Source organism: Electrona antarctica, assembly GCF_951216825.1.
Source record: "Electrona antarctica genome assembly, chromosome: 19".
Taxonomy (NCBI): Eukaryota; Metazoa; Chordata; class Actinopteri; order Myctophiformes; family Myctophidae; genus Electrona; species Electrona antarctica.
In genome coordinates, this window is record NC_136800.1 from 11,852,823 (window position 1) to 11,880,141 (window position 27,319).

The 27,319-nt window shown below is 43.0% G+C and overlaps 1 protein-coding gene across 6 annotated transcripts; it reads right to left on the bottom strand.

The window, feature by feature from the left end:
- Positions 1–1,053: 1,053 nt before the first annotated feature.
- Positions 1,054–26,509, bottom strand: gigyf2 (GRB10 interacting GYF protein 2). 6 transcript variants are annotated; one of them, XM_079530407.1, is made up of 29 exons: positions 26,047–26,509; positions 24,037–24,088; positions 23,659–23,821; positions 23,385–23,480; positions 23,180–23,297; positions 21,880–21,988; positions 21,740–21,780; positions 21,590–21,622; positions 21,228–21,413; positions 20,562–20,842; positions 18,752–18,902; positions 17,740–17,991; positions 17,141–17,313; positions 15,065–15,221; positions 14,755–14,921; positions 14,030–14,124; positions 13,484–13,612; positions 13,066–13,196; positions 12,828–12,934; positions 12,314–12,454; positions 11,063–11,221; positions 10,346–10,585; positions 9,785–9,913; positions 5,124–5,369; positions 3,125–3,324; positions 2,860–2,999; positions 2,555–2,748; positions 2,125–2,266; positions 1,054–2,005 (listed from the first exon to the last, which is right to left on the bottom strand). In XM_079530407.1, the coding sequence occupies exons 2-29, from the start codon at positions 24,072–24,074 to the stop codon at positions 1,938–1,940; spliced, it is 4,086 nt and encodes a 1,361-aa protein (XP_079386533.1). In that variant the 5' UTR covers positions 24,075–24,088; positions 26,047–26,509; the 3' UTR covers positions 1,054–1,937. The 6 variants fall into 6 exon arrangements, with proteins under 6 accessions (XP_079386533.1, XP_079386534.1, XP_079386532.1 ...); XM_079530408.1 differs by lacking the exon at positions 26,047–26,509 and having other exon boundaries at positions 20,562–20,779; positions 21,309–21,413; XM_079530406.1 differs by lacking the exon at positions 26,047–26,509 and having other exon boundaries at positions 21,309–21,413.
- Between the last annotated feature and the right edge of the window lie 810 nt (positions 26,510–27,319).

Below are 27,319 nucleotides of genomic sequence, written 5' to 3' on the forward strand. Positions count from 1 at the left end.
GAAATCCCTAGTTTGCAAATAATCAACTTCTTTTCAGTTTTTTCCAGCCCCACATAGGAACCCTGTGTGTAAAACTAACCTCGCATCACCAGGCTTTCCACCTCGGAGGAAAACCTGGTCTGTTACTAAATCGCCGTGTGATCCGGTCTAGGCGTGGTTTAAACCAGATGATAAAACCACCAACTCTCGTATTCAGGTTTGAGGGTTCCGGCATTTTCGGCGTCACTTTTTGGTCAAGAAACCGGTCGGATTCATACGCTGCGTCAAGGCTTTTATAGGGTAGGCCCTAAAATGATGATGCCCTTGATCACAGTGAATTATTTGGGTATTTCTTATTCCGGCCAAGGTTCCAGCCTGACGACAAACAAACCAGTTACAACATGACGTAACATATCATCCGCTCCAAACAAACCAGTTACAACATGACGTAACATATCAGTTACAACATGACGTAACATCATCCGCTCCAAACAGGATCAGAAACCCTGAAAAGGAATGCTTCCCAGGCTAGTGTAAAACAGGTATTTATAGTGCATACACGCAGTGGTGGAAAGTATAAGTAAGTACATTTAATTTAGTACAGTTGAGGCATTTGTAGTTTACGGGGATACAACTTCCAGTACTTCTACTCCACTACATCTCAGAGGCAAATATTGTACTTTTACTCCACTACTTTTTAAAAACTTTAGTTACTAGTTACTTTGTAGTTTGTAGATTTTGTTTACTATTACAAAACATACATTAACCACTTCAGCCATTTGAAAATAGCCGATCTACAAGTCTTGCAAATTGTGAGCTTGTAGCTCCATTTTCAAATGTTTCTTTTTATACATTTGAAAACTTGAAATGAGACATTCTGCACAATGACCACTTTCAGCACTTCAAGCACATTTTGAATTCCAGATTTTTACTTGTAAGAGAGTATTTCTATGTTGAAGTATGAATACTTTCACTTAAATAAAACATGCAAGTACTTTTTCCACCACTGCATACATGGGTATGAAATTAACTACATGCAAAAGCCGCCTCCATTCACTCATTCAGACACAAGAGAGGTGTGAACAGCCCACACAAGAGACTGTTTTATTTCATACCGCAATAAAAAAGTATGACTCCAGCGTTCATTTCCATATATTATAATACAGATGCAGACTTGAAAGTTTATTCTTTAAACAGCCTAGTATTTTACAAGAAATAGATAACTACTACTTGGAACTTTCAAACATGTCCTTAAAACAGGACATAAGTGGGCAACGAATCCTTGGGTCCTACTTTGCCATTATTATCCATGAACAACCATCAGAAAATGGGGGGTGTGTGGGTAGAATGGGTAATTAAAGTGTGGAGAAGACTTTTAATAAATAAAATAAAACAAAACAAAAAATAGATATAATCTCTACCATTCCCATTGACCACCCCCCTCACCACCACCCTACCCACAAATCCACAATTTAAAAAAAAAGAAATCCCATGGGATAAAGAATTTAGAATTGTTTGTTATTGCAAATTTCAAACGCATCGTGTGCAGCCTAGACTAAGCGGCCCGATGGCGGACGCGAGATACCCCCCTGTGACCTTTTCCAGAAACCTAGGCTGGGTTGACCGATTGCTTGCTTGGTTGGATGGTTCACGGATGGATGGGTGGGTGCGCATCTTGGCTGCCCTGTTCTCTCAGGGATTTCGTTAGATGGGAGTCCTTTACGAATGTGGATGCACCCCCTGCCTCCCATCGCTGTTTGGAATTAACTTAAGATAAACAAAGAATTCATGTTTAAAAGAAAAAAACAAAGAATTCATGTTTAAAAAAAAGAAAAAAAAAAAAAGAAGTGAAGAACGTCGGGGTGTAAAGGGCCTGGGCAGGAGCAGGGGCTAGGGCGCAGGTAAAATGGCAGCTGTTCAAAACAGACAGTCACTGGGGGTTGGTTGGCAGCAGTCCCTTAAAAGTCTTCCAGAGTCTCAATCTCTCCCATATTCAATCTCTCAGATGCGGCATTCACAGAAAAACCTGTGTAAAAGATAACAATCTTTAAGATGCAGGACTAGATCAAATTGTCGTTTCACCTTCACAACATTTCACAGATTTCTTTCCACCGACAGCATACAGTGGTTCATGTGTGCACTCACCTAGTAGACTGGGGTCTGCACGGACCATCTTCTGCTTTTTCTTCTTCTTCCCTGAGGTGACCGTCTCAAAGCGTGGCTGCTGGAGGCTTGTGTGGTTGGACTGGTAGTTAGACGACGAACCTGTCCCACCCCATACAGAATCCTGGGAGACGGAGAGAGAATGAGACTTGCACAACTGAAAGAAACCCCAGTCCAAACAATGCTGTGCAATGGAGTGAGGGCAGAATATAGTGATTGACATGAGTGTGCATGAAGAGGCGATTAGCTGAACACGTGAATAAACACTTTTGTCCTATTCCACCGCAACACCCACCGCATCACCCAGCGAAGTGAAGCGATTCAAGTGACTAGGTGGGAACAGAGTTTAAGGCGTTGTCACTGGATTCAGTGTGTCTGTCCTATGAGTCTTCTTTGGGACAGAGTCTCTCACCTGCTGCTGCTTGAGGGCTTGTTGTTGATGCTGTGGGGCTGCTTTCTGTTGGTTGGCATTCTGTTTGGCACGGCGCTCCAGGAACTGCTTGGCAAACTCCTTGGTCTCAGGCGTGTCTCCCAGGTAGGCCCTGACGTAGTCGTGCACCTCGTACGGAGAGTCCACCTCCTTCAGGAAGGATGCAAACGTCGGAACTGGAGGACGGAAAAGGAGGGGAAGGAGGGACCAGCAGTGAGTTGGTGCGACTGCTTCCAGAAATGGGTCATTTGTGTATTTTTGAAATGCATATTTGTTTTAAGACTCACCGTCCAGGTTGTTGGCTGTGTTGAGCGTGTGCAGAGCCTGCTCACACCACTGCATGAAGCCATCCTGCTGGCTCTTATTGACTGGCTGAAATATCTTTATCACCTTCTCCTCCTCCTCTGCCTTCTTGTTGGGCTTTCCACTAAACATAAGACGTACACAGGCAAATGTTAATCGACAACATGATCAAGTATGTCTTTACTAGGACCTATGATGCACTGTGGTTTTGACGTCCTGCGTAATCCAGCAGAGCACCAGCAACAGTACCTGAGGTTGGCATTGCCCTTGTTGTTCTTCTGAGTGCTGGCTTTCTTGGGTGGGGGAGTCGGCTGGGCAGCCTCCTTCACGGCCTCGTCCCAGAAGCCCATGTTGGAGTTGTGCGTGTCACCCCAGATGCTGCTGGAGTCTGACCCCCAGTTAGTACTGCTCGTGTTCACGGCCCCCCACACAGAGGAGGACAGAGAGGGCTGAGGAGGTGAGGGACACATGACAATCTATAAACCTTTCAACCAAGACGTTAGGGGCAATTATTATAACCCCTTTAATAGGATCCACACTGTATTATGTAACCATATTTTACAGTTTATTAACTAGGAATAGTCTTGGTTGTCAGGAAGAGCCCTGCCATAGTGCTGCTACGGTGGTTAAGAATAACATGTGTGGACTGACAGACGGTGACTAATTACTATACTTTTGTACGGGGCTCTATTTAGAAAAATCCATATGGAGAAAACACCAAGAAGAGTAGTCATGACTCAAATGGAATATCAAGTGACATCTGAAGGGATGCATCACCAACGTGTAGGAGGACGACAGTGGAGTCAGAATAGAGCAGCAGAAAATAAACGTCATTTCAACACGTTGAAATCGATCCAACTCTTCAGCAGAGCAGTGCCAATCTCTTGGTTCAGATTTGTGATACTTTATCATCCATAAAAATGGAAATTCCCTTCGCACAGATTTCAAATGAATACCACCCCATACCACCCCCGCAATCCTGTTCTCTCTTATATTACACAGCATTACAATGTGTGCATACTTCAGATCAACCTGAAGCAAAGCAGTGTTAATAACACTCGTTTCCAAATGTTGATTCTAGTAAGAGTAAATCATAATTGCCCAGACACTTCTTCAACAAAGATGGCGAAAGCAAACATTCTTTGTTCTGTACTTATACATACACTTGTATGGTACAAACACTGAAGTCCTTAAACCAGAAATCAGTTTCTGTATCAGTGGTGCTCAAACTTTTTCATGTCAAGGACCCCAAATATATGCATTTGGCCGCCGGACCCCCATCTGAAAATATGTTGTTTCAGGGAGCCCCCCCAGAAGCAAAGATTTGAGTTAAAACGTTTGCTGTGAAAGAATATATATTCAAAGATTTGCACACATTTTCACGATTTTTCAAAACGGGCAGATCTACAAGCTTGTAGCGTGGCACTCGGTGCCACGTTTTAGAGACCGGGATTACTGCATGTTTTTGTGAGGGTACCTACCCTAGGGGACACGGGGAGAACATGCAAACTCCACACAGAAAGGCCCTTTTGCCAACCCCGGCATGTGATGGGCACACAGAGGAGGGAACACGCCCCCAGCGGGAATCGAACCCAGGACCTTCTAGCTGTGAGGCGACAAAACTACAGACTGTGCCACCGTGCCCCGTAACAGATGGTCTTAACCCATTTTGGGCGGGAACCCCTTTTGGTGTTTTAGGCATTATGTTATGCTTTAGCCATTGAAAAATAGCAGATCTACAAACTTGCAGGTCTGCTATTTTTGAAAAATCGTGAAAATGTGCCACAAATCTTTGAATATATATTATTTCAGAGAGAGCGTTTTTAACTCATATCTTTGCTTCTGGGGGGGTCCCTGCTGGAACAACATATTTTCAGATGGGGGTCCGGTGGCCAATTACACATATTTTTGGGTGTCCTTGACATGAAAATGTTTGAGAACCAGTGACATGGAAACATAGGTTTTTCAGAATACTCTCAGGATTTAGAAGACATTTGTATAATCTTCTCAGGTTTCTCAGGATAATAACCCATTTTGGGCGGGAACCCCTTTTGGTGTTAAACATTACGTTATAATTTAGCTATTGAAAAATAGCAGATCTACAAGCTCATAGCGTGCCACAGAGTGGCGCGCTACGAGCTTGTAGGTCTGCTATTTTTGAAAAATCGTGAAAATATTTATTTCAGAAAACTGGAGGATTTAGAAGACTTTTTTCAGGCCTAAATGGGATAATAAATAGACAACATACAGCTCTGTTCTGGGGGACAGCCCTGTTCTGCTGGGTGACGGTGGGGTGAGACTGCTGCTGCTGCTGCTGCTCCTTCCGCTCCTTCATCTGCTGGGCCTCCTCCCTCTGGATCTCCAGCAGGGACTTGGTGGCGGGCGGCTGCTTGGCCACGCTGCCCCAGCCGCTCAGCTTGCTCTGGGCCTGCTGGGCCTGCTGCAGGGCCTGCTGCTGCTGGAGCTTCAACAGCTCCTGTTGCTGACGTCGCTGCTGCAAGGGTGGCGTGAGGTGGGACAGGACAGGACACAGAATGTATTCAGTCCATGGAGACAAAAAATAAATAAAAAGTACATACAGGTATGTGTGAAATATGCCAGTGGTTCACAAAATATGTATTTGGCTGCAGACCCTTAAGAAAATCAGAGAATATTTTGTGTAAAAATAAAGAAGGCAGATCTACAAGCTCACGACGCGTTGTCAGCTTGCAGATTGGCCATTTTTATTTTCCAAATATCTGTTGTATATAGGGTTCCACTTTAACCCTATTAAAGTGATTTTGATGCTATATTAACAAATTGCACTTGAGATCAGACACAGTGATACATTCACAATCTGTGAATGTATAGACACATTATTATTATTATCGGCTATCTTTAAGACCTGGCACTCCCAAGGGCTTAGATTACTGGGTGATTTGTTGTCGCTTCAGCAGCTGCAGACACAATTTAAAAAAAAATGGGGGGGGGGGGGGGGGGGCGTGGGGGTTCCTGCAAATACGTCACTATATTAACTCACTAAGTCTGCCACTGCCACTTGGTTCCCTTTATAGTAAAGCAGAAGAATTTCATGTAAATGTAGCAATGCATCACACTTTCTCTCATCGTTTTATTCTCTGTTATACTCACTGGATTCCCAGGAGGTACAATCCTTCCACAAGTGGGAGAGGGATTTTAACGAGTATATCGAGGACGACTGGCAAGAGGCCATCGACTCGTTAAAGGTTTACACTAGTGGTGTCAAAAAATATCGATATGAATCGATAATCGATTTTAACATTAACGATACGACTACATCGATGCACGTGTGTCTGGATCGGTCAAATTAGCGTCTGGATCGGACGTTGGATCGATCCTAAAGTTGTGAATCGATATAATTCAACTAACTGCGGGAAAAACACAGATGTACAAGCCCACAGCGCTGTGCATTGCGACGGGTAGATAACTTGTAGATCTGCTACTTCCAGCGCAGGAAGGGCGCATGCTTATGACGCTCTTTAACTTTGCACCAGCGACAGTCACAACACACGAGCAGCAGACGGGGTGCACAGGCAGATCCGACACAACTTTATTGCACACATCTGTGCTTTCATCCACGCTTCCATAGCCTTTTAAATCTTATTTCCCATCCACGGGCACAAGCAGTGATATCAACAGCTTCCACCCGATCTGTGGTGGTGTTCTGTTGTCTGACGAGGGAAGCTACTAGCTAGTAGCTAGCATGGGAGCTAACGTTAGTTTAACTTCCATATAGTTAGAAGGAGTCCTCCTTAATAACACTATACTTTCCATCCGTTCCCCAACCCCTCACACTCGCTGCTGCGTTTACACGGGCAGACACAAAGACGAATGGGAATATCATTTGGAGCTTTAACAATGAATGATAGACTGTATCGTTGCGTCTGCCCGTGTTTAATGGTCAGGGTTTCACTGTCCACAGCAGGCAGTCAGACCTGTCAAACTATGCACTTCCAAAACTCAGAGACATGCCACCACCTATAAATTCAAACCCACCTCTGGAATATTGCTATAGCTTTCATTTATTTTATTCCATAGTCTTAGTTTTTCTCTAATAAAGTTGTTTTTATTTGTTTTCTCATGTTCTCCTTGAAAAGTGTCTTTAAGTACTCAGAGAAGCATATAAATAATATTATTATCACTATTATTATTACTACTTGTTTTATTGCCTATGCTTATGTAGTCACTATTCATTGATTCACTCATATCCAAATCCATTTGAAAAAAAAGCTCACTGCTCAGGTCAAATAGGCCTATTGATATGCGATTAAAATGTGATTAATTGAGATTAATTAATCAATCACAACGCCTCCAATTAATTAGATGTTTTTTAATGAAGTCCCAACCCTATTCTTTATAGATCTAGCTTCAAATAAAAAATCTATAGAAGGTTAAATGTGTCAGATCGCAACGTATCGTATCGAATCGAATCGCATCGCATCAAATTCCATGAAGTTCCACAAAATCGAAATCGTATCGATTTGGACTGAATCGAATCGAATCGTTCTGTATATAAAATGTATCGACCCCGAATCGCATCGTAGCCCATGCGTATCGATACGTATCGAATCGTCTTGTAAGGGAGAGATGCACACCCCTAGTTTACACCCGTAACAGACTAAGAGAAACGCAAAACAAACAGACTACACATTACACCTGTGATACCAAACAAAATGGTCCACTCATTATCTCCTGTGTTCTAAATGTCATACAGATCTCGGAACATACCATCACTACTTTTGGGAATGTAAGTCAAGTGGATATCCAGGTTTTGCGGTCAGGTGGCACGTGAGCTAAGCGATATTTTTAAGGTTCAATTAAAGAAGGATCCGGGAGCTTTTATCTTGGGACTCCAGTCAAAAGAGATTAATTTGATTCCCTTACAATTTCAGTTATTTGATAAACTTCAACACATTTTGATAAATTGGATTAAGGATAAGCCCCCTACCGTACTACTCTGGTATAGACTTTTGGCGTGCTCCCCCACGAGAGTTTGTGTGTGGTGTATAGAGTCAACGAAGCTTCCTTTTGGAAGTTGTGGACCTCACTGCTAGTTTATTTTCCCGCCGAAATCTCTCGGATCCTTCGAAAAGCTCAATGCCCAAATACACTTGAACCCTAATGTGGATAAGACCTTGAAAAAGACCTGGGAAATGGGAATATGAATAGGACTTCTCACTGTTACTTTGTTTTGGTGCTCATATCTACAGTTGATCTGTTGGACTATGAACTATATGGAGTGTAGTGGCTTGTGCGTTATGTTTTCTATTCTCTTTTCTTCTTCTTTTATTGTATTGAACTATTGATGAATTGGAGGAACAGTTCATCCCCTATTTTTGAGGGGCGCTAGCCCCTCCTATATACAGCTTGTCGCCACACGTCTCAATATTTGCCATTGACAATGAAAGGAGAAATTATGGTAGGTCAAATGTCCGCTAAATGTTGTACCCATCCGTCTCATATTTGTCATTGACAATGAAAGGAGAAATTAGGTCAAATGTCCACCAAATATGATTTAAATTTAACCAACCAATCAAATTCAGTTGTTCATGTGATGATGTATGATGATGTATAATGATAAGAGCGCCCCTCACTTCACACGGGTGTGATTTTTTGTTTTCTCTGTGTGTGTCGTTTTGTTAGACTTGTAAGGGTATGTCTTTGTCTCTTATGCTGTATGTGGAACATTATAAAGATCACACCCGTGTGAAGTGAGGGGCGCTCTTATGATACATCATCTCATTCTGGCCAATCACAGTTTGGGTCCTCACTTTTGTCTTCAATGGTTGTTTACACAATGTTTCTGTTTTACACACTTTTGTCTTCAATGTTTGTGTTTACACAAACACTCAAAGCTGGACATAGGAGGGGCTAGCGCCCTCAAAATATATTACAGAAATCACACTCATGTGAAGTGAGGGGCGCTCTTATCATCGTACATCATACATCATCTCATTCTGGCCAATCAGAATTTGCGTCCTCACTTTTGTCTTCAATGTTTGTGTTTACAAAAACCCTCAAAGCTGGTCATAGGAGGGGCTAGCGCTGCTCAAAAAAAGAGCTGTTGAGGGGCGCTCTTCCCGGGATATGCGATGGAGTGGCAGACAATGTACGCACATACTTTACATAGAGATTTGTGGAATGTATGTGTAATACAAATCCATCCACCAGCCAGGTAATGCGGAAAACAATGAAACAAACCTAGGCTCAAACACAAATAAAATGTGCTGTAGCAGGCCTACCAAGGGTATATATAGTCTTTGAATAAAGCAATACATCTATATCCACATTGCTGAGGCTTTTTATATAAAAAAAGGCAACAAAACATGTGAGCCAGGAGGATATTTCATTTTTAGCACAGATGAATATCCATTCAATTACCTAGATAATTCCTTTAGCTACTTTACTTTGTAGCTTAAGTTTGTAGGGCAGTGAAAGTCGTCCCAGAGTCGTCGTCTGGGGACAAACTCCAGGTCTGGGGACAGTGCCTTAGGCAAGGGCACTAGCAAGAGTGTGTCCCCGTCCCCAACACGCATGTAATTTGGTACATGGGGAGAACATGCAGACTCCAGACCGAATGGTTCAAACCTAATAGTAATGATTTATATATTCCTTGTAACATTTGCCAGCAGATGGAGCCGAAGAAGACCTCTAGAGGCAGTTTAAAGTGCATTGTCTGCATCTCTGCCTGCCTGCCTGTCCTGAATATGCCCCTGTACACCTACAGCCATGACGAAATTGAGCTTATTAACATCACTCATGGATTTCTGACTGCAAAATGCACTTGGTCCATTACCTGTATGGTTCCCAAACACAAATGAGTCAAGTGTGCATTACTCATCACACTAGAGTGGCTGGAGAAGGGAAGGAATACACCCGACTCATCCTTACCTCCTCCTGTGACTGTCGCTCTCTCTCCTCCTCCAGTTTCTGGATCTCAGAAAGTGACAGGGCGTTCTGACTCTGGTTTATGGCCGCCGAGTTTGTCGACTGCTGGCCCCACTTCGATGAGGATGGGAGCTAAGGTATAAAGCAACACAAATGTTCAACTAGATTCTTTTTTGGACTTGTGCGGTTGACAAGAGTCTGTGAACCTTTATGGCTCATGAGGGTTGGAAGGATTTCCAATAAATAAAGTAACTGTATAGGTATATCATGCGTTACATAATATAGGTATAAAACCCTTTAATAAGGAATGGAAGTGTTCTAGAGAGGGATCTGCGGTCACACATTCATATTCATTCATTCAGCAGTATACAACTATACATTTTCACTTCTGCAACATTCTATGCAACTTTCTGAACAAACTTTGGAATTCACATATACTGCATTTTACATATTTGAGTGCAGAAGTCAAATGCAAGATGGGCAGTGTCGGTAGGCCAAATCAGAGGCAGGCGCGGCTTTACCATTTCTATGCTTGGACACAAAATAGATTCATGCGGAAGGTACCTTCATTTGGGCGAGCTGCTGCTGCTGTTGCTGCTGCTGGAGTCGTCTGAGTGCTTCCTGCTGCTGCAGTCTCTGTCTCTGCAACTCTAGCTGCTTCTGTGACTCCAGTTCCCTCCTTTTCTGCTCCTCCTGCTGTTGCTGGACCAAGACTGCTGCAGCAGCGGCCTCCTCCTCCACTCGTTTCTCCTCTTCGCGTCTTCTCAGAGCTTCCAGCTGCTCCTGCTTTCTCCGCTCTTCCTCCTGGAGCGGCGGTGAGGAGCACTTGTTATAGTGAAGCTTATAAACTGCAGTCTTCTCTTATTTCGTCCCATAACCGACCCTCTGAGTGGCGACATCCCAAAGCCTGCCCTATACCACTTGTGCAAGGACGCGCTGTGATTGGCCAGTAGTCACTGGTAGGCAGTTGGGACAAACACTCACCCGAAAACATGATTTACGATTCTGTGCCTATCGGGAGGCAACTCCAACAGCGCTTAGTCGGCTCAATCGAACTTTGCAACGTTCGGCACGGCAACTCGCGTGGCTCAAGTTCACTTGAGCCGGCGTGCCTCTGTCACGGTCAAAATCTATAATTTATCGGCCCAAACAATTTATTGTCTGCAGTTGTAGGCAAGAAGCACTTCTGCGTTGCCCAAGCGGGCCGTGGTTATAAGCACAAGTGGTTTAGGCTTTACAATGTAATGTGTGAGCCCGGTAAGTTGGTAACATGATGCTTACCTGTTTACGTAAGAACTCTTCCCTTTGTTTCCGCTCCTCCTCTTCCCTCCGCCTCTCCTCCAGTCTGCGGAGAGCCTCCTCTTGCGCCAATCGCTCCTCCTCTTCCTTCTGTCTGCGATGCGCTTCTTCTTGCTCTCGTTGCCTCCGCAATGCCTCCTCCTGAGTGGTAGAAGACAGCAGGGTTAGTCTCTCAGGGTTGGGTACCCTTCCCTCCCCCCCATATCCACTCAAACGATACTTTTACAAACGGGTGCTGGTGCCTTAACCAATACTAAAGGCACAAAGCGATATTGGTAAGAATTTATATAGGTAGGAACCTTTGCTACAGCACAATGTGCACTGTTGTACTTTAGATTTAACAGGTATTTAACCAACTTTAAGCAGTCGCCACACAGCTGCCTTCAATCAGTGTTAACTTAAACATTTCTAAATCCACAGAGATCAATAAAGCTACTGGCTTAAAAGTTAATTTTGGGGATGGGGACGTAGTAGCTCAATCTGTCAATGGAAGAAAATGCATTTCATCAGATGTCTTACAAGATTGAGCAAACAAAGCCAGTTTTTTACTAAAGGTTGGCCTACTTGCTGCTGCTGGAGTAGTAATCTAGGTTTCATTACAAAGACGTCTACCCACATGATTGAATGTTTTCCAGGTATTAGCCAGACCAAGTATTTCCAGGAAAACAGTGTTTTTTTGTTTTAGTTTTTTAGAGCCAATTGCCCCACAACATGAATACATTTCGATTCTATTTTTGTTGTTGATAACCACTGTATAATGGCAATATTAAATGTGTGCCACAAAATCCCTCAATCCTTACAGCATAACTGTCGTTCCAATGATGACGGTGCTCTCATATAATCAGAGGTGCACATAACCTCTTTGCGCTAGTTCTCAGAGGAGCACCTGGAGATGTTGCTTGGTGCACACGTTGGACAGACGTCTCTACTCTACCACGTTAGCAGGAAGAGGTTGCACATGAACTCCAACACTTTTACTACTCACCGAATGCTGCGGAGGTTCCATGTTTAACTATATTCCAAAGTGTGTACATTGTTGAAGTCACAGATACATGGTTTTCATTATTATATAAGCTCGTGTTTAATCCATGTGGGTTCTTGTTTACTCACTAGCTTACTTCAACAACTGTCATGGCAGATTGGTTACTTTGACCACTTATGCGCACCAGTAAGGTGCACCCCTGTATACAATATTGCTTAATTAATCACTACAGTCTTACTCGGGTGTTTTACCTGTTTCTGCCGTGCCAGCTCCTCTTCCTCCAGGCGTTTGCGTTCCTCATCCTGCCTCGCCCGTAACGCCTCCTCTAGCCGTTTCCTATCTTCTTCCTCCCTCTTGGCCCTCAATTCCGACTCACGGCGCTCCAGGTCCTGCTGATAAAGGAGTATATAGGAATATGATTACAACATCCACAGATGCAAAGCAAGTGTTATCACAAAAGAAAACTAACTACACCTTTCCTTAGTTCTTGCCCGATGTCTTACAAGGACCATACTGGTGTAGTGCATGTTTAGCGTAATGACTAAATATGCATATAATATATGCATGCATGATTTGGAAAATTGTCATCAGCAATTACAGTGATTACACATGCCTTGAAGTCAATAGGCTAAACATGCAATAACATTGGTATAGTCTGCAGTGATGTTCTTTGCTCGCTGAAACATCCGTTAAAAGGCTTTGTACTAACCAGATGTAATTGACAGAGGAAAGAAAATAGAATTTCTGTTGTGATAAACTGGTTACCTTGGCAGTCTTTGCCTTCTCTAGCTGTTGCATTTGCTCGATGGATGGAGCCTGGGCCAGGGAGTCTATAGGTAAATCCCATACACTGCTTCCTGTTCCATCCCATGCTGTGAACAATCAAGAGTTTAATGTATGGCATACACAAGTGGGACATTTTAACCATCTAATACGGCACTGTAACACCAGGGGGGAAAATAAACTCAATGCAAAAACAAATATGTTTGTGGTTGGAACGTACTGCTTGGTGCAGCTTGTGGAAGGTTTGGTGTGCAGGAGGCCTGAGTAGAGGGGTTCTGCATTTCCCACACAGAACCTGAGTCTGGTACAGACAGGGACCGAGTAACAGGAGGTAAGCTGCTCTCACTTGCTCTGTGCAGGAGAGAGAGGGGGAAAGAGAGAAAAAGCTCACTTTATGTTTGTGTAAAGGGCTTTCCCAACCTTTTTAGCCCGAAACACAAAAAGATACATTTGGTGTCTCCCCGAGACCCAAACATACAGTATGAATTAACTACTTAGGCCCCATTTAATAGTGAAATAGCCTATCTACAAGTGCTAAACACTTTCCAATAAACTACTGCCACTACTGAAGAAGTCATTCTCTGTGTGTATGCAAAGTACAAAAAAAGCAACCCATCAATGTGTAGTAGGAAACTGACCTGGTCTTGAGTGTCTGGTATTGCTTTAAGAGCATGTTGATCTGCTGTTGCTGTTGTTGCTGCTGCTGAATAGGAGCTGAGCTGAGGGCGGCAGCTTTCTGCTGGGCTAAGGCCTGGGCGTACTGCTGCCTGAAGGGCAGAACAAAGAACAAGAGTGGACCCATGTTGGAGGTATGTGGAATGGGTGAATAGAAGCAAGTAACTAAATACATTAACAAATATAGGAACGCTGCGTGGGTCCACTTGTAGGAAAGAATCAGGTCTTCTTTAGGAAGCATTAAACCATAAGCAAAGAAGAATTTAAGATTCTTTACTATTTCGAAAAAACAAGTCCAGAGTATTCTAGGAGAATTTAAATGGCCTTTATTGTAACATGACTTAGACAGTGTGACATAATGTTAGATGACCAACATGTTTCAGCTCAACAATATCTTGTCTGTTGACTGCAGTGTGTCGGATGATGTACAATACAATCAATACAATGTCAATCAAAAACAATGCTGTGCTGCTACACTGTACAAGTTAAGTGTTTGAGAGGAACCGCACCTGAGGAGATATTGGTATTGGAGTTGTTGTAACTGGTAAAGGTTGATGGCGGTGAGCTCTTGCTGCCTCTTTATCCTCTCCTGATCACCATCACCCTGTGCATGAGAGACATGTCATATAAATCACAATCAAACTCCCTTAAACAATCAATCCTCTTAATAGTATGTATCACACAATATTTATGAATGCTTGCAGTTTAGTGGTCATTTGTGTTTGTCATGAAAACATTCCAGAGATGATCCCCCAATCAAACCACAACATCTCAAAACCGACGTGCATTTATTCAAGTGGGGATTGAGGGTTTGGTTTAACTACTTTATCCCTGGTGTCACCATTTGTCACATTCTATTTTTCAATCGTTTTTAGCTTATAGTTCGGGTCTTTTTGCTATTTGTCTATAGGGCTTAAAAGGTAGTATGTGCCAAACAAGCTTTATTCTTCACATAGGTCAACCCATGGCACAATTAAAATAAAAGGAAAAAGGTCAAATCAAGCATCTTGATTTACATAATCAAAATGAAGACAGTAGATACTCATCCCAACTCAAGACAAATGAAGGCTTTCTCTGACACGTGTTATTGAGGGTGTGGGACGCCACCTTGAGATGACAGTCAGTACTGAATATTTAACAAACAGCAGGTTTGGGAGATTGTAAAAGGTCACTACACCGATCCCAGTGAAGGAAACACTGAATAAATAATGTTCATCTCAAAACGGTACCCTACCTGTAGAGGTGGCGGTGCAGAGCCCGAGGCGAAGGGGACCCTTCCCCACATCTTCATTATTTCTCCCAGGGGTTGAAACACCTCGTCACAGCCCCGTTTCACCAAGAGGGTCATAGGAAAGTAGCCAGCCTGGAACCACTCCGTCATCTCAGGGTTACTGAAAGGACCTGAGACACACACATGGGAGTTTCACATGTTCACTCTCTTCATTCTGCCTTCCAACTTTACGAATCTCATCAAAGCTCTTGACATTTAGTTTTCTACCCCAGCTCCAGACTACAGATTCTCTCCTTCCATTCCCAGGCCTTACCCTGTATCTCCCCCTGGGGATCTTTGTAGAACCACTTGAGCGCAGCCTCGTGGGTGAGAGGCAGGCCTGTCGGCTTGGGCTTTTCCGAACACTTAGCTAGCAGCCTGTCGTCATCAGCCACGCCATCCTGTAGGTAAGCCACCATCTTCTCTGCCTCCTGGAGAGGGAAGAGAACCGAGTGAGAAGACCCACACACACACCCACACACAATGTTGCAGTCCGGGCACACCTAAAATGTAATATTGTCACTTGGATTTTATCAGAAAGGGTCGGGTATCGTTTGTGTTTTATCAGTGCTAAACCGGTACTTTTAAAAACGGTGCTAGAATGAATACTTTAATTCAAAACATCATGGCTTTTTCTGGCAAAGAGTCACAAAACGAATGTTACTTTAACTGAATTTCCCAATAGGTAGCAACACTATGGTGGACACTTAATAAAGTAACACAGCATTAACAAGTCTGCTTTTTCTGTTTATCCTCTCCATAGCAGTTTTTTGTATTGAACTGTGTCCATTCTACAAACTGTGATATAAAAAAATAAGGAAAGCGTTATGATGCGACACGTTGTGCACTGTGAGCAACACAGTCGTACAACGTAGTATAAATTCAACACTATGCATCGGTCTGCAACTCTGCATTCAAGAGTGTCCTGTGCATTTCCAGATACTTTATTAAATTTAACATGACACATCTTTTATACGTTGCACATCTTGTTAGAATCCTTTTCCGTGGGACCGTTTAGACCCATATGCTGCTGTCAGTGTTGTCTGCTAGTCAGGCAGTGCACAGAGCCGATCTACAGTCCTCACAAAGCGTTGTAAGATCTCCTTATAGTGGAGAAGCATAGGGATATTTCGCGCCAATTCGCCTAAAAGCGCCAAAGTTTGCACAGATGTAGCCCAGGGCATGCTCTAATGATTTAGCTAGGGTGCCCGAGCCAGCGACCTAGAAGGTCGCCACAGTGGCCAAATCCATATTAACACAATGAGCGCCGGGATTTCTTTCAAAATAGGAGCTCGGGGTGCCGGGCAGATATGGCAGACTTTACTCTGAAATCCCCCACACCTTACACAAAAAACGGGAGGCATAATGTTGCTTGCTTACCTCGCGATGATTACGATAAAGTCTCTCTAGAAGCATTAATATTCTAAACGATATCAAAACGAATGTTTGATATCAATAAAAAAGCGCTATGACGTGTACACTTCCACTGGATCCATCGGTTGTATTTCATATGACGTTTCCACACGTCCTACGGTCTGACAAACCAATTTAGGCCTAACCTCAAAACTTTAAAAAATATTTAAAATTTCACGATTTTACAAAAATAGCAGACCTACAAGCTCATAGCGCGCCGCGCGCTATGAGCTTGTAGATCTGCTATTTTTCAATAGCTAAATTACAACAATGTTTAAAACACCAAAAGGGGTTCCCGCCCAAAATGGGTTAAGTAGCATTTGACGTCTCAAACTAGGGGGTAACTTATCATGATTCTGAATCCATTCCAAGCATTAGTTTTGCACAAAAAACACTCGTTGGGACAAAAACGGCCATAGCCATCATCACAAATGCGACAAGGTCAGCACATTTGGGCACATGCAAGTGGCTATGGCCGAATTTAGACGCTTTTAGACGAATGAGCACAAAATCACCCTCATCTCTCCCTATGCTCCTCCACTATGAATGTTGGCTTAAATTTATAATAACCAACAATAAAGAGACAAGACAATCAAGACAATTAATGTACACATTGGATCATCAGGGGAGAAACTGACAGGACAGTTTCTTCCCCCAGGCAGTCAGGCTGCTGAACAGCTGACCTTGAACTGTATTGCACTGTATTGTCACTTCACTTGCACCTTTTTTGTGTTTTTGTCTTTTTCTTTGCACTATAGATGTTTGTCTATGTCCTGTGTATGTAAGACTGAGAATGCTCTGAGCAAAATAATTTATTGTATTTATACTATCTATACATATGACAAATGAACCTGAACCTGAGGACAGGCATGCACTAAATGAAGCACAGAAATCTGAAGTATGTCAGTATGTCCAAAACTGCAATGCGCTCACCCACCTGTTCAAAGTGTCTGAGTCCCTCATCTTCATCCGTGTCATGCTGCATGGTGGCGGGCCGGCCGATAGAAGCCAGCATACTGGTGGAAAAGGGCAGGGCGTTGGACATGGCTACGGGCACTTCCATGGGCTTCTGATGCTGTAGCTGGATGGCGGGCGACGGGGCAGAGACTTCTGCATGCATGGGACAGGGTGTGGAATGAATATATATATATCCAACAGGAAGGCCTGTCATAATAATCATATTGTTTCTATGCTTAAAAATGTTCATACGTTTTCGCAAAATGGCACGTTTTTTATTAAATAAAATTAAATATGACATGTCTTTATTATTTGTCATATCAGCCCTGTCAAATAAAGTCCATCAAAAGGAGGATACAGTGTGCAAACCTGTATTTTGTAAATTTGTTTACAAAACCTCATAGGCAAACAGAATTGTTTAATCTAATTTCTATTCATGTTCAAATATCCAACACCAAAAACAATTAAAATCATCACAATTATTTGAAAATTAATAAAGTAAAATCTCATGATTGTACCAGCAGGAAGACACAGCACAACCAATTTCAATACATCACTGTATTGCTGCCCGTCACCTACCTGAGAGAGTGGTGGCGATATGGGTCATGGGCAGGGACTCCAACATGATGTTGGAGATCATGGGGACATGCACCGGGGCTTTGCTGGGCTCTGTCCGCGATACCGGGGGAGACCGTCGCTCCGTCCGTTCCAATGACCTTTCTGGCTGTTCTGCTTTGCAGGGCTGACTAGAGGGGAGGATGTGGGAGGGATGCTGGGCTTCTGGGACTGGCGGAGCAGCAGATGGAGCCTCTTCCTCCACTCTGGACAACTCTGGAAGAGTTCCAAGTTGAGATGGTCGTTAGAAGAAGTTGGTCAAAGATCAGTGCTTCATTATTTTCGATTCCATCAAAAAATAGCATTTAAACACAACAAAAATAATATCCATTACATATCTCTGTTGTCTGGAAAAACCACCCAACTCCAAAATGTTGGAACTTTTCAGGAAATGAGAAAACATCCAGCTCAAGTGGAGTTAGTTTTTGTCGAAGCGCTTTTTAATACTTTAAATTGGTTAAATATTTTTTTAACCAACACACAGACATAAAGGGTGTTCAATAGCACTGATTTATGAAATTGAGTTAGGTGGTTTCTTCCGGGCAGCAATGAGATTTGAATTATTATTTTTAAAGATATTTTGGGGGCTTTTCTGCCTTTATTGATAGTACACAGTAGAGAGAGACAGGAGACAGGGAGAGAGAGATGAGGAGTGACCCGCAAAGGCCGCCGGGCTCAGAAATCGAACCCGCAACTCGCTGTCAGGCTGCATTAAGAGTCTATACAGTATGATGTGGTATAAGCCTTAACCACCGATTTGAATTATTTATCATTTTGCACATGTTTTTTTTTTTTATGTCGAACAAAAGAGGATTGTGAGAAAATGAACTGTTGCTTTTGTCCTCTCCTTTGAAAAGTGGAGATCTTTGTCTGGTTCACACCAGTTGTATCAAGATACCAGTCCATGTTGTGTTCACACGCCCACACCATCCTTTACGACTGTGGAACTGTGGAAACACCTTTAAGGGACACTGACCCTCTCTTCTGTCAGCCTCTTTCTTGGCCTCTGGTTCTGTGTCTTTGGTCTCCTTGGGCTGACTGTCGTCCTCCTCCAGACCTTCCTCACACTCCTCCAGTGGCCTGAAGTCCAGCTCTGCCTCCTCCAGGATCGGCTCCTTGGAGGTTTTCTAAAAGCAGAGGAGAGAGAGAGAGAAAGAGTCGCATTGTCAACGTCATTGTAAACCCCTCAAATAGTGTGTGTGGTGTGAGTATTAAGTGACAGTCTCCAATATATAATTTGCTTGACCTAGACACAACTGCCCTGGAAAGTGAACTTTGTCCATCAAAATCATAAAATCATAAAATAATATATCTAGCCATTTCCCAGCAGTCATTACAACTACGGGTGGAAACAAACACCCTCACTCTGGCTCATGATGGACAGACAAGCCAACAACACAGCTCTAGGAGATACCGACATCAATGGTACGCTTCTTGTGGTATAATATGCAGAATACAATGCTGCAGGAGATGAAGCAATGACTGACGGAGCTAAACATAATTGGCTGCTTTGTGAAATGAATACGCATCTCTAGTCTCTTGTCCCTACATCCCAAAGCCTATCACGTTTGTCCAGGAGAAAATAAAATCTTTGATTACGTTGGAATAAAAAAAGATATTGGCTACCATTTTCATTTCCCGTGTACAGTAGTGCAAAGAATTGATATAAGGCTACTCAAGATGACGACACATACGTAGCTATGATGCTGTTGAATTAAAAAATATTTACAGAGGGAAATTATTGAATCATTTAGAGGGAAAATAAACGACACATCACTGGCATGGAGCCCAGTGTGCTGTGCCTCGTTTCCCCCCTTTTTGTATTCTAGTGTAGTTGATAGTGGAAGCCACAGGCCTGAGGACATGGAGAGCCTAGCTACAGCAGGCAGCCACAGATAAGATGACAGATGTGCACTATGGCGATGCCAATACAATTTGATGAAACAGGATAATTTACATGCCGTTAAGAACACAATAACAGACGTGAATATAAATATTGTTTGGTTTTGTCTTTCACGTTTTACTGTTTACCAACACTTAATGTAATGTATGGCCATGCCCAGTAGGGATGAGTTCACAGGCTAGGGTTAGTCAGGGTCGTCAGTCAAATATTAAGACTGGTAGAATATTTGAAATGTATATCCCTACAGTCCCCACAGTCAGATGACCAAGCCCACCCCAAATTCCTCTGTCCCGAATTTCACCCATTATCATCTGTGGTGGACTTTGAGTCCATAGTAATGGCTGAGTGCACTCTTGTGCTAACCAAATAAGCTATTAATAGATGTTCTATGGTGTGTACATGTACAGCAAGCTCATACGTACATCTGTACCTTGACCTAAGTCATTATCTCATTTGTATGGAGCAGTAGCACAGAAAAATATCAGCAAACAAAAACTGCAGTTCTAAATGTTTCTCTTAATAACAAACACTACTGTATGTTATTTCAATGGACTGGCCTGCTTGACAAACTCAGTCTGCCCGAGTTTGTTTTTCTAACTACTTTTTATTTATCGTCTCACTATGGATCATGAAGGTACTAACTCTTTTCATCTGGAGAACCTCTGTGGACATTCCCTTTGTTGATGGGTTGGCTGTGTGAGCATTCCTTTTTCTTTACTTGTATATTGCTTGGCTTACACTCCTGACTGGAATACCCGATTTATTTATCTTTTACCATATAAGGGCATAAACGTATTTCTCATCTTTGATACTCGTCACCCCAGGAATTCTGGCTCCTCGGCTCAAGTCATTAAAAGCCGATTTATATTCAATGAATCTTTACCTTGAGTGAGAGGAAGGCTCCTGACGAGTCAAAGGTGCCCGTCTCTTCTTCTGCATCCTCCAAGCACCATTCTGGCAAGATGTCCCTCTCTTCATCCAGGCTGCCGCTGCCTGACCGTGACCGGCGGTATCCCCGCTCATCCTCTCGGGCGTCGAAAGGGAAACGGCGCCGCTGCTCTGGGAGCTCTCGCCACCCCGCTGAGCGAGGCATCTGCCCGTCTGGGTGGGTGTGGTGGGGTGGTGGACACCAGGAGTCAGTGAACTCAATGGAGTACCGTGAATCTTATCAGAAGGAACTTGGCATTATAATGGATTCTAGACAATGATTGTGTCTGGAATCCATTAGAATATAATGTTACCAGGCCGGTTTGGGTCCTAAACCAATTATCCTGCTTGATATATTTATGAAAAATATATTTCATTTCAAGGAGGGTATATAATGACAAAAGGAAAACAGTTGAACAGGTTGCCCCAAATTCCACTTGGCAGTTCACAGAAGATAATGTCCACCCAGATAACAGGCAAACCCTGAAGAAGACTTTACTGTTGAAATGTTGGTTTTAATAAATAAAATTTATATCGCATCCTCCTCCTTGTTTTATCACCCAGTTAACACACACAATATAGTGCATTAATGTGGCAATAATGGAGTCAAGACAGTGCACACCTGGGCTAGGCGGGCACCACCGGTCACTGTCCCGTGACCGTCGAGACCCTGCCAGGCACCAGCCCCCCTCATCCTCCTCACCATTCTGGTCATCACGTGTAGTACGCCAGTTCTCGCTCTCTGAGCGTGTGAAGTCGTGCTTCCTCGGCAGGCCTGTTCCTCCGACCTCTTCATAGTTTGCACGAACTGCAGAGAGGAGGGAGTGGGAGGGTGGTTTAGAGCAAGGCGAGGCATGGATGCCATTAGCGTTGAGCAGGCTCTCTGTGGAAGCTTTCAACAATATATTTGGGTAATTTACACCTATGCTCCAGAAACTGCACTTCCTCTCGGCAAAGCATGACACAGCACCAGGGCACACTTACCGTGATTCATCGGGAAATGGGCTGGAGGAGCATCTGCCAGGTCAGAGAAAGAGGGATAAAAGAGAGAAAGTACATACTGTAAGTAACAAGCTTTTGCCAGTGAGTACATCACATATTGATTATATTTGAGGAACGTATCGGATCACTAACCTGGTTCTTTTCGACCTGGCTTTTCAAACCTTCTATCACCCCTAGGGAGGGAAAGAAAAAAAAACAGACATCAATATCTAAACAAACGTATTCCTTTAAAAAAAATGGTAACAACCCTATAGATGCCAGTGTTTCATTACCTTTCCTCCCAACTCTGGGAACGATGCATCTCCCTAGCACCGCGGCCAAACGTTCCTTCCACTTCATCAAAACTTCTTTGGTAAAACCCGCCATCTCCTCTGCCTCGACCTGAAGAAAACAGAAAGAAAAACATTGTTCAGATGAACTCTAAATGTGATGGTGATATGTAAACAAAATAACGTTTAGTCTTGCGGATCTGAGTCTGTGACTCTGGAAGCCCCAGTTTTCTATCATCGAAGTTACTTATTTCTATTCACCCAGCATATTTACCATTCTATCCCTCGAATCATGAAGCTGGGAAGTCTGGTAAAGCCTACAGAATTATGAGCGGGAACTACTGGATTGTTAGGTCTACTCGTGTTGGCTGACTTGATTAGCGTGTCGTATTTGTGAAAACATTTACATTGTTGCTTATGGCAAAGCAGTTCTGCTGCTGTACATCGTCATGCAACTTATTCTCTTGAACTTTCTGGACTGTTTTAGTTTTAGTTGAATTGTCACTTATACTCATTTCCCTTTGTGGATTAAAAATGTTCCATCAGATCTTAATTATTAGCAGCTACAGTCCATATGGTGGATTGCTCTTCCATTACACTCACTGTATAACAAAAACCTGAACTTAACTGTTGTGAAAAAGTCTGCTGAGTAAGCACAATGCCTAGAGAGTACTTATGTTACATCCCTCATCTCACGCTGTACAGAAACTAGCCAAATTCTTCAAAGACGCATCGTTCCGATACTAGGTATCAGGTCTAATACTGTCCTAAAATTCTGGATTGGATATCAGTGACACTTATCATCTGTTCCATTTCAGAATTTGTTGTAAAATTATGTGACATGACTTGCTTGCAAGGGAGAAGAAATCTCAGAACGCAGTATGTCTGATTCTATTCCAAACCCTGAAGAAGACTTTGTCGAAACGTTGGTTTCTTTTCAAAATAAAAGGTTTTGCAACGTGGCTACGAGCTGTGCGACCTCTTCTTTAAAAAAAAAGGAAGGAAGTTCTATGACATCATTTAGCTATGTTATATGCATTTCATTTTTACATTTCACTATTTTCTACAAGGATGATGCCATGCTATGTAGATTTAGCCACATCCATGGCTTGCATACAGCTTTGTAATTCTACAAAGGGTTAAATATTGGGTCGGTACTCATTATGGGCTGATACGTAAAAGTTCTGTATTCTGCATTGGTATCAGGAGTGAAAAAGTAGACAGTGAAACATGAACATGTCCCTGCAGCCTTTAAGCACTGAAATTAGATAGGGAAAGGAAGACAATGCTGTAATGGTCTCACCTCTACCCCTTGAGGTACTTCGGCCTCTTGGTGCCCCCAGACCCACTACCGGTGGACCACCTCCTCGGCCTGTCAGTCGAAGTACAGCTGCACTGTTTACAGACATGGAAAAATTTCTCTGCAAAAGAAATATGGGGGAGGGGACATTTACCACCTATTCACAAATATTTGTATATCGACATGACATTTCACAAAGCACTCCTACCTGTTCTTCCTCTGTAAAAGACACAAGTGCCAGTGGTGGCAAGGGCTCTTCTTGTAAAATGGGCAGAAACTCCTTGTCATGTAGTTCTATAGGGATCTAAGGATGGAAATATGTAATTGAGGAGTTTCAATGAAAAATGTGAGACAAAATGTAATTAAGAAATATGTATATATTTGTTCATTATTATTTTTTAAGACACAAAGCAAATTAGTCAAGTGTTACATACAATACATAGCCATTATACACTATAGCATAACATTGATGTTAGACCCACCTTGTTGTCCTTTACATAAAGTGCTAACATTTCTTCTCTCCCATAGCGGTAGTCTGCAAGTTTGTACGTCTTTGGCAATGCAGGTGAGAGAGGTGGCGAGGCAACAATGCTGGTGCGCTCGCCACCACTGCCCCCACCACCACCACTAGACAGGGCCCGCAGCCTGTTGAGAAGGAAGAAAGGTAGAAATAACAGAGGGGACAGAGGAGTGGGCGACAATACAAAGGCTGAGATGGTAAATTTGCATGTCTCAACATGTGGAGCACAGCTGCATTAGAAAACCAGTTTAACAGCCCTCATCAGTGTTGCAAACCCATATACGTGGACAGCAATAACTTCTAACCACGACATTAAGAACTCACCTAACTGATCACTTACCATTCTGGTCCAAAGTTAAGCGTCTGGGTTTCGGCCATTCTTCCTCAAAGTTCTACAAACGGAAGGATAACAAAATGTAGTTTTGCTAGGTATAGTTGAACTATTATTAAAGCATAGTATGCAGCTTTGTTTGAAATTGTTTTTTTTTAAGTATATATATAAAGAATCTGTAATGAATGCATCCATTACATCCCCACTTGTCATTGTTTATCTTCAACATGTCTAGAAGAACTACGGATATGGGGTAGGTATTCCATGTCACAGTCTGTTTTGACAGCTGTGGAACACTTTGTACCATTTGTAGTGCTGAATACACTTCCCTTTTGATCACCATTAAACTGTCAAATCTCGGTTCAACAAAAGATAACAAAGAGGGATGAAACCAAAAGTTTATTCAACAACATGCTGCTGCATTGCACTTCAATTTGCAAACTCGCAGATGCTTTGGTGGCTAGTATCCAAGCTCATTCCATAGGGTAGCCCGTCCCTGCCTCGGACAACCAGATACAGTTTCAATCTGCTAAAGCTATTTTGGGAAGTCTCCCAGTTTGGGAGGAGGGTTCTCCCGGACACCTGTAATTGACAACAGTAGTCCAGTCAGCTTTGGACTTGCAACACTTAAACAAAGAGCCGGTCACCCAAAAGGCGACAGGATCATATAATTCACAAACAGGTGGATCCGACACACACACACACAGCCCACACCATGTAGTCACAACAAGCCACGTGTATAGTGTGAGACCCCCCCCCCCCCACACACACACACACACAATTCAATTTCAATTCAACTCGAACACACACACACACACACACACACACCAAACGTGCTCAAGTTTTATTAAACCAACATCAGAAGACAAAGGATTACATAACGCTATTAAAGCTATCATTGAGCAAACAGACAAGTATACTAACAGCTGCCAACGTCTCCCACCTTTTATCAGTTTGAACTTCGGGTTCTTTGATAAAGGTAAAGCGGCTGAAGACATAACGTAAAAGTGGCAGTCTATTTCGCTACACAGCATTTACTTCAACCACTAACCTCAACGTGAAACGTTACTTATACTGTACAGCATGGCCTCAACCACTAACAAACGTGAAACGAGAGTGCAGCATTACTTCAAATTCAATCACTAACCTAAACGTGTAGCTTGACTTCAACCATAAACAAACTTTAATCGTATTACAAGTTAACGCTGCCTTCATTGCCCCCCCAAACACATGAACATCGCCCGTCGCCCCGATGTCCCATATGGCCTAATGATGAAGTACCACCAATCATATGGCCTGTAATGAAGTAATCACAAACAGTCGGTATCGTGTAATGTTAGTATCAGTATCCTACCTACAAATTACAATGACTGACTTGACACCCACTCATACATAACGTTACGTGGTGATTATATCAGTCAACATTGCATCAGCTGCCAAGTCAAGCCAAAACGAATCAACTTAGTATTAGACTTTATGAGCAACTCTTTAGCCACGACTGGCTATGCAGCTTAGCTGTAAAGTGTTTAATGCTACAGTTTATGTTAGCCGTGGTGGGTTTGGTGCATCATGCTGGTGGCGACAACAGATACTTCGCTATAGTCAAGGAAGAATGTCATGTCACAATGCGCGGTTATGACACGCATTGTTATATCCGGATGATTGTTAATACAATGTTAGAAACTAAAGAAGTCATGTCAAGTGTGGTTCATAAAGAAGACAAGCATACGCATCGCTGACACGAGTTAATCCTTAACCTCAACACTTGTAGCTAACATGCTAACAGTTTAGCTCCGCACGCGGCCTCAGCCCCCCGGTCGCTTCGTCCCGCGGCTCCGCAGCGCTGCAACGCGGGACACGGGGGCACTGGAGGTCCGCGGCTGCAGGGCCCAGTAAACAACAGTACCAAAATACTCCCTATTCGACCCGTCGGGACGACGTGTCATCGCTATTTAATTAATTGGGTCGGCAAAAATTCGCTAGGAAGATGATCGGTGTATTAAACATTCACTATCTTACCTCTGCTAGTACTGACAGCACAGGGTTTGTATTCGAGTTGTGTGACTGACTCTCGCTCTCCGTTTTCCACAAGATGGCTGAGTGTGGTCACATGACAACACATAAAAACCACCCGTATGCAGTTGGTTGAAACATTTTGATGACTGCAACGGTTTCGTGAATAGTGGCGAAATCGAATTTGAATCTGTAATCACTGTATTTGAGCTTTATGTCATTATCCCATCATTATGCACCACACAAACTGGGACCCCAATAGCTAAATCTACCATAAAGCTGATGCTTTTTTGCTTCTTTAACATTTGTTTTCAACGAATTCCATACAGTTCATTGAGCTTAATTGTCTTTTTTTTACAGTAGCCTAAGTTAAATTGTCACGTTAAAACATAGCTAGTTAAAACACTGAACATACTGCATAGACATAATAAGCAGCCAATTAAAGCCAGCTGTCTATATCTAAGGCTCTGGGCTACCATACCTCATCTAAACTGTTATCACGCACGCACGCGCGCACACTTCGCCAAAGTATACTTGTACATTGTACATGCATACAAGTACTCTCACATCATGTACTGTAGATTTTTCGATTCAAGTACAGAAACCCTCAAATCTGGACATACGAGTAACTCAAAAACGGTAAATGCTTGGAGATATTGAGATATGCATATCGCATAGGACTATGGCTCGTTGGTCTAGGGGTATGATTCTCGCTTAGGGTGCGAGAGGTCCCGGGTTCAAATCCCGGACGAGCCCACTTTTTGCAAAAGCGTGACTATTGACCATTTAAAATGTGCTCATGACCAATAAAGTTAATCAGAGCCTGTCAGACTGGCAATTTCAATATTGATAAGGTATTGTCATTGATGACAGTGACGAGTGTTATTATTGGCTTTATTAAGGCGTCATTGTCATGGGCTGATTGTGGTCTCAGAGGATTCTTTTTTTATAACCTCTGTTCGAGGCTGAAAAAAAATACACCGATGATGACCCCGACGTGATTTGAACACGCAACCTTCTGATCTGGAGTCAGACGCGCTACCGTTGCGCCACGAGGTCTGGATCCGATCATGCTACGAAACGTTACTTAAACTTCTTCAGTTGGTGATTCGCAGTTATGTAGCAGTTAAATCAACGTATTGGTCAATTGTTTATTAGACCATAGATGCGGATCGCGAGGAGGGGATCTTCAGCTGATTCCGTCGTTCTTCCGGGTTCTTGGTTCTTGGCCGGCCCAGCCACTCCTATGAGCCACTCCCATCTCCAGAACGTCACATTG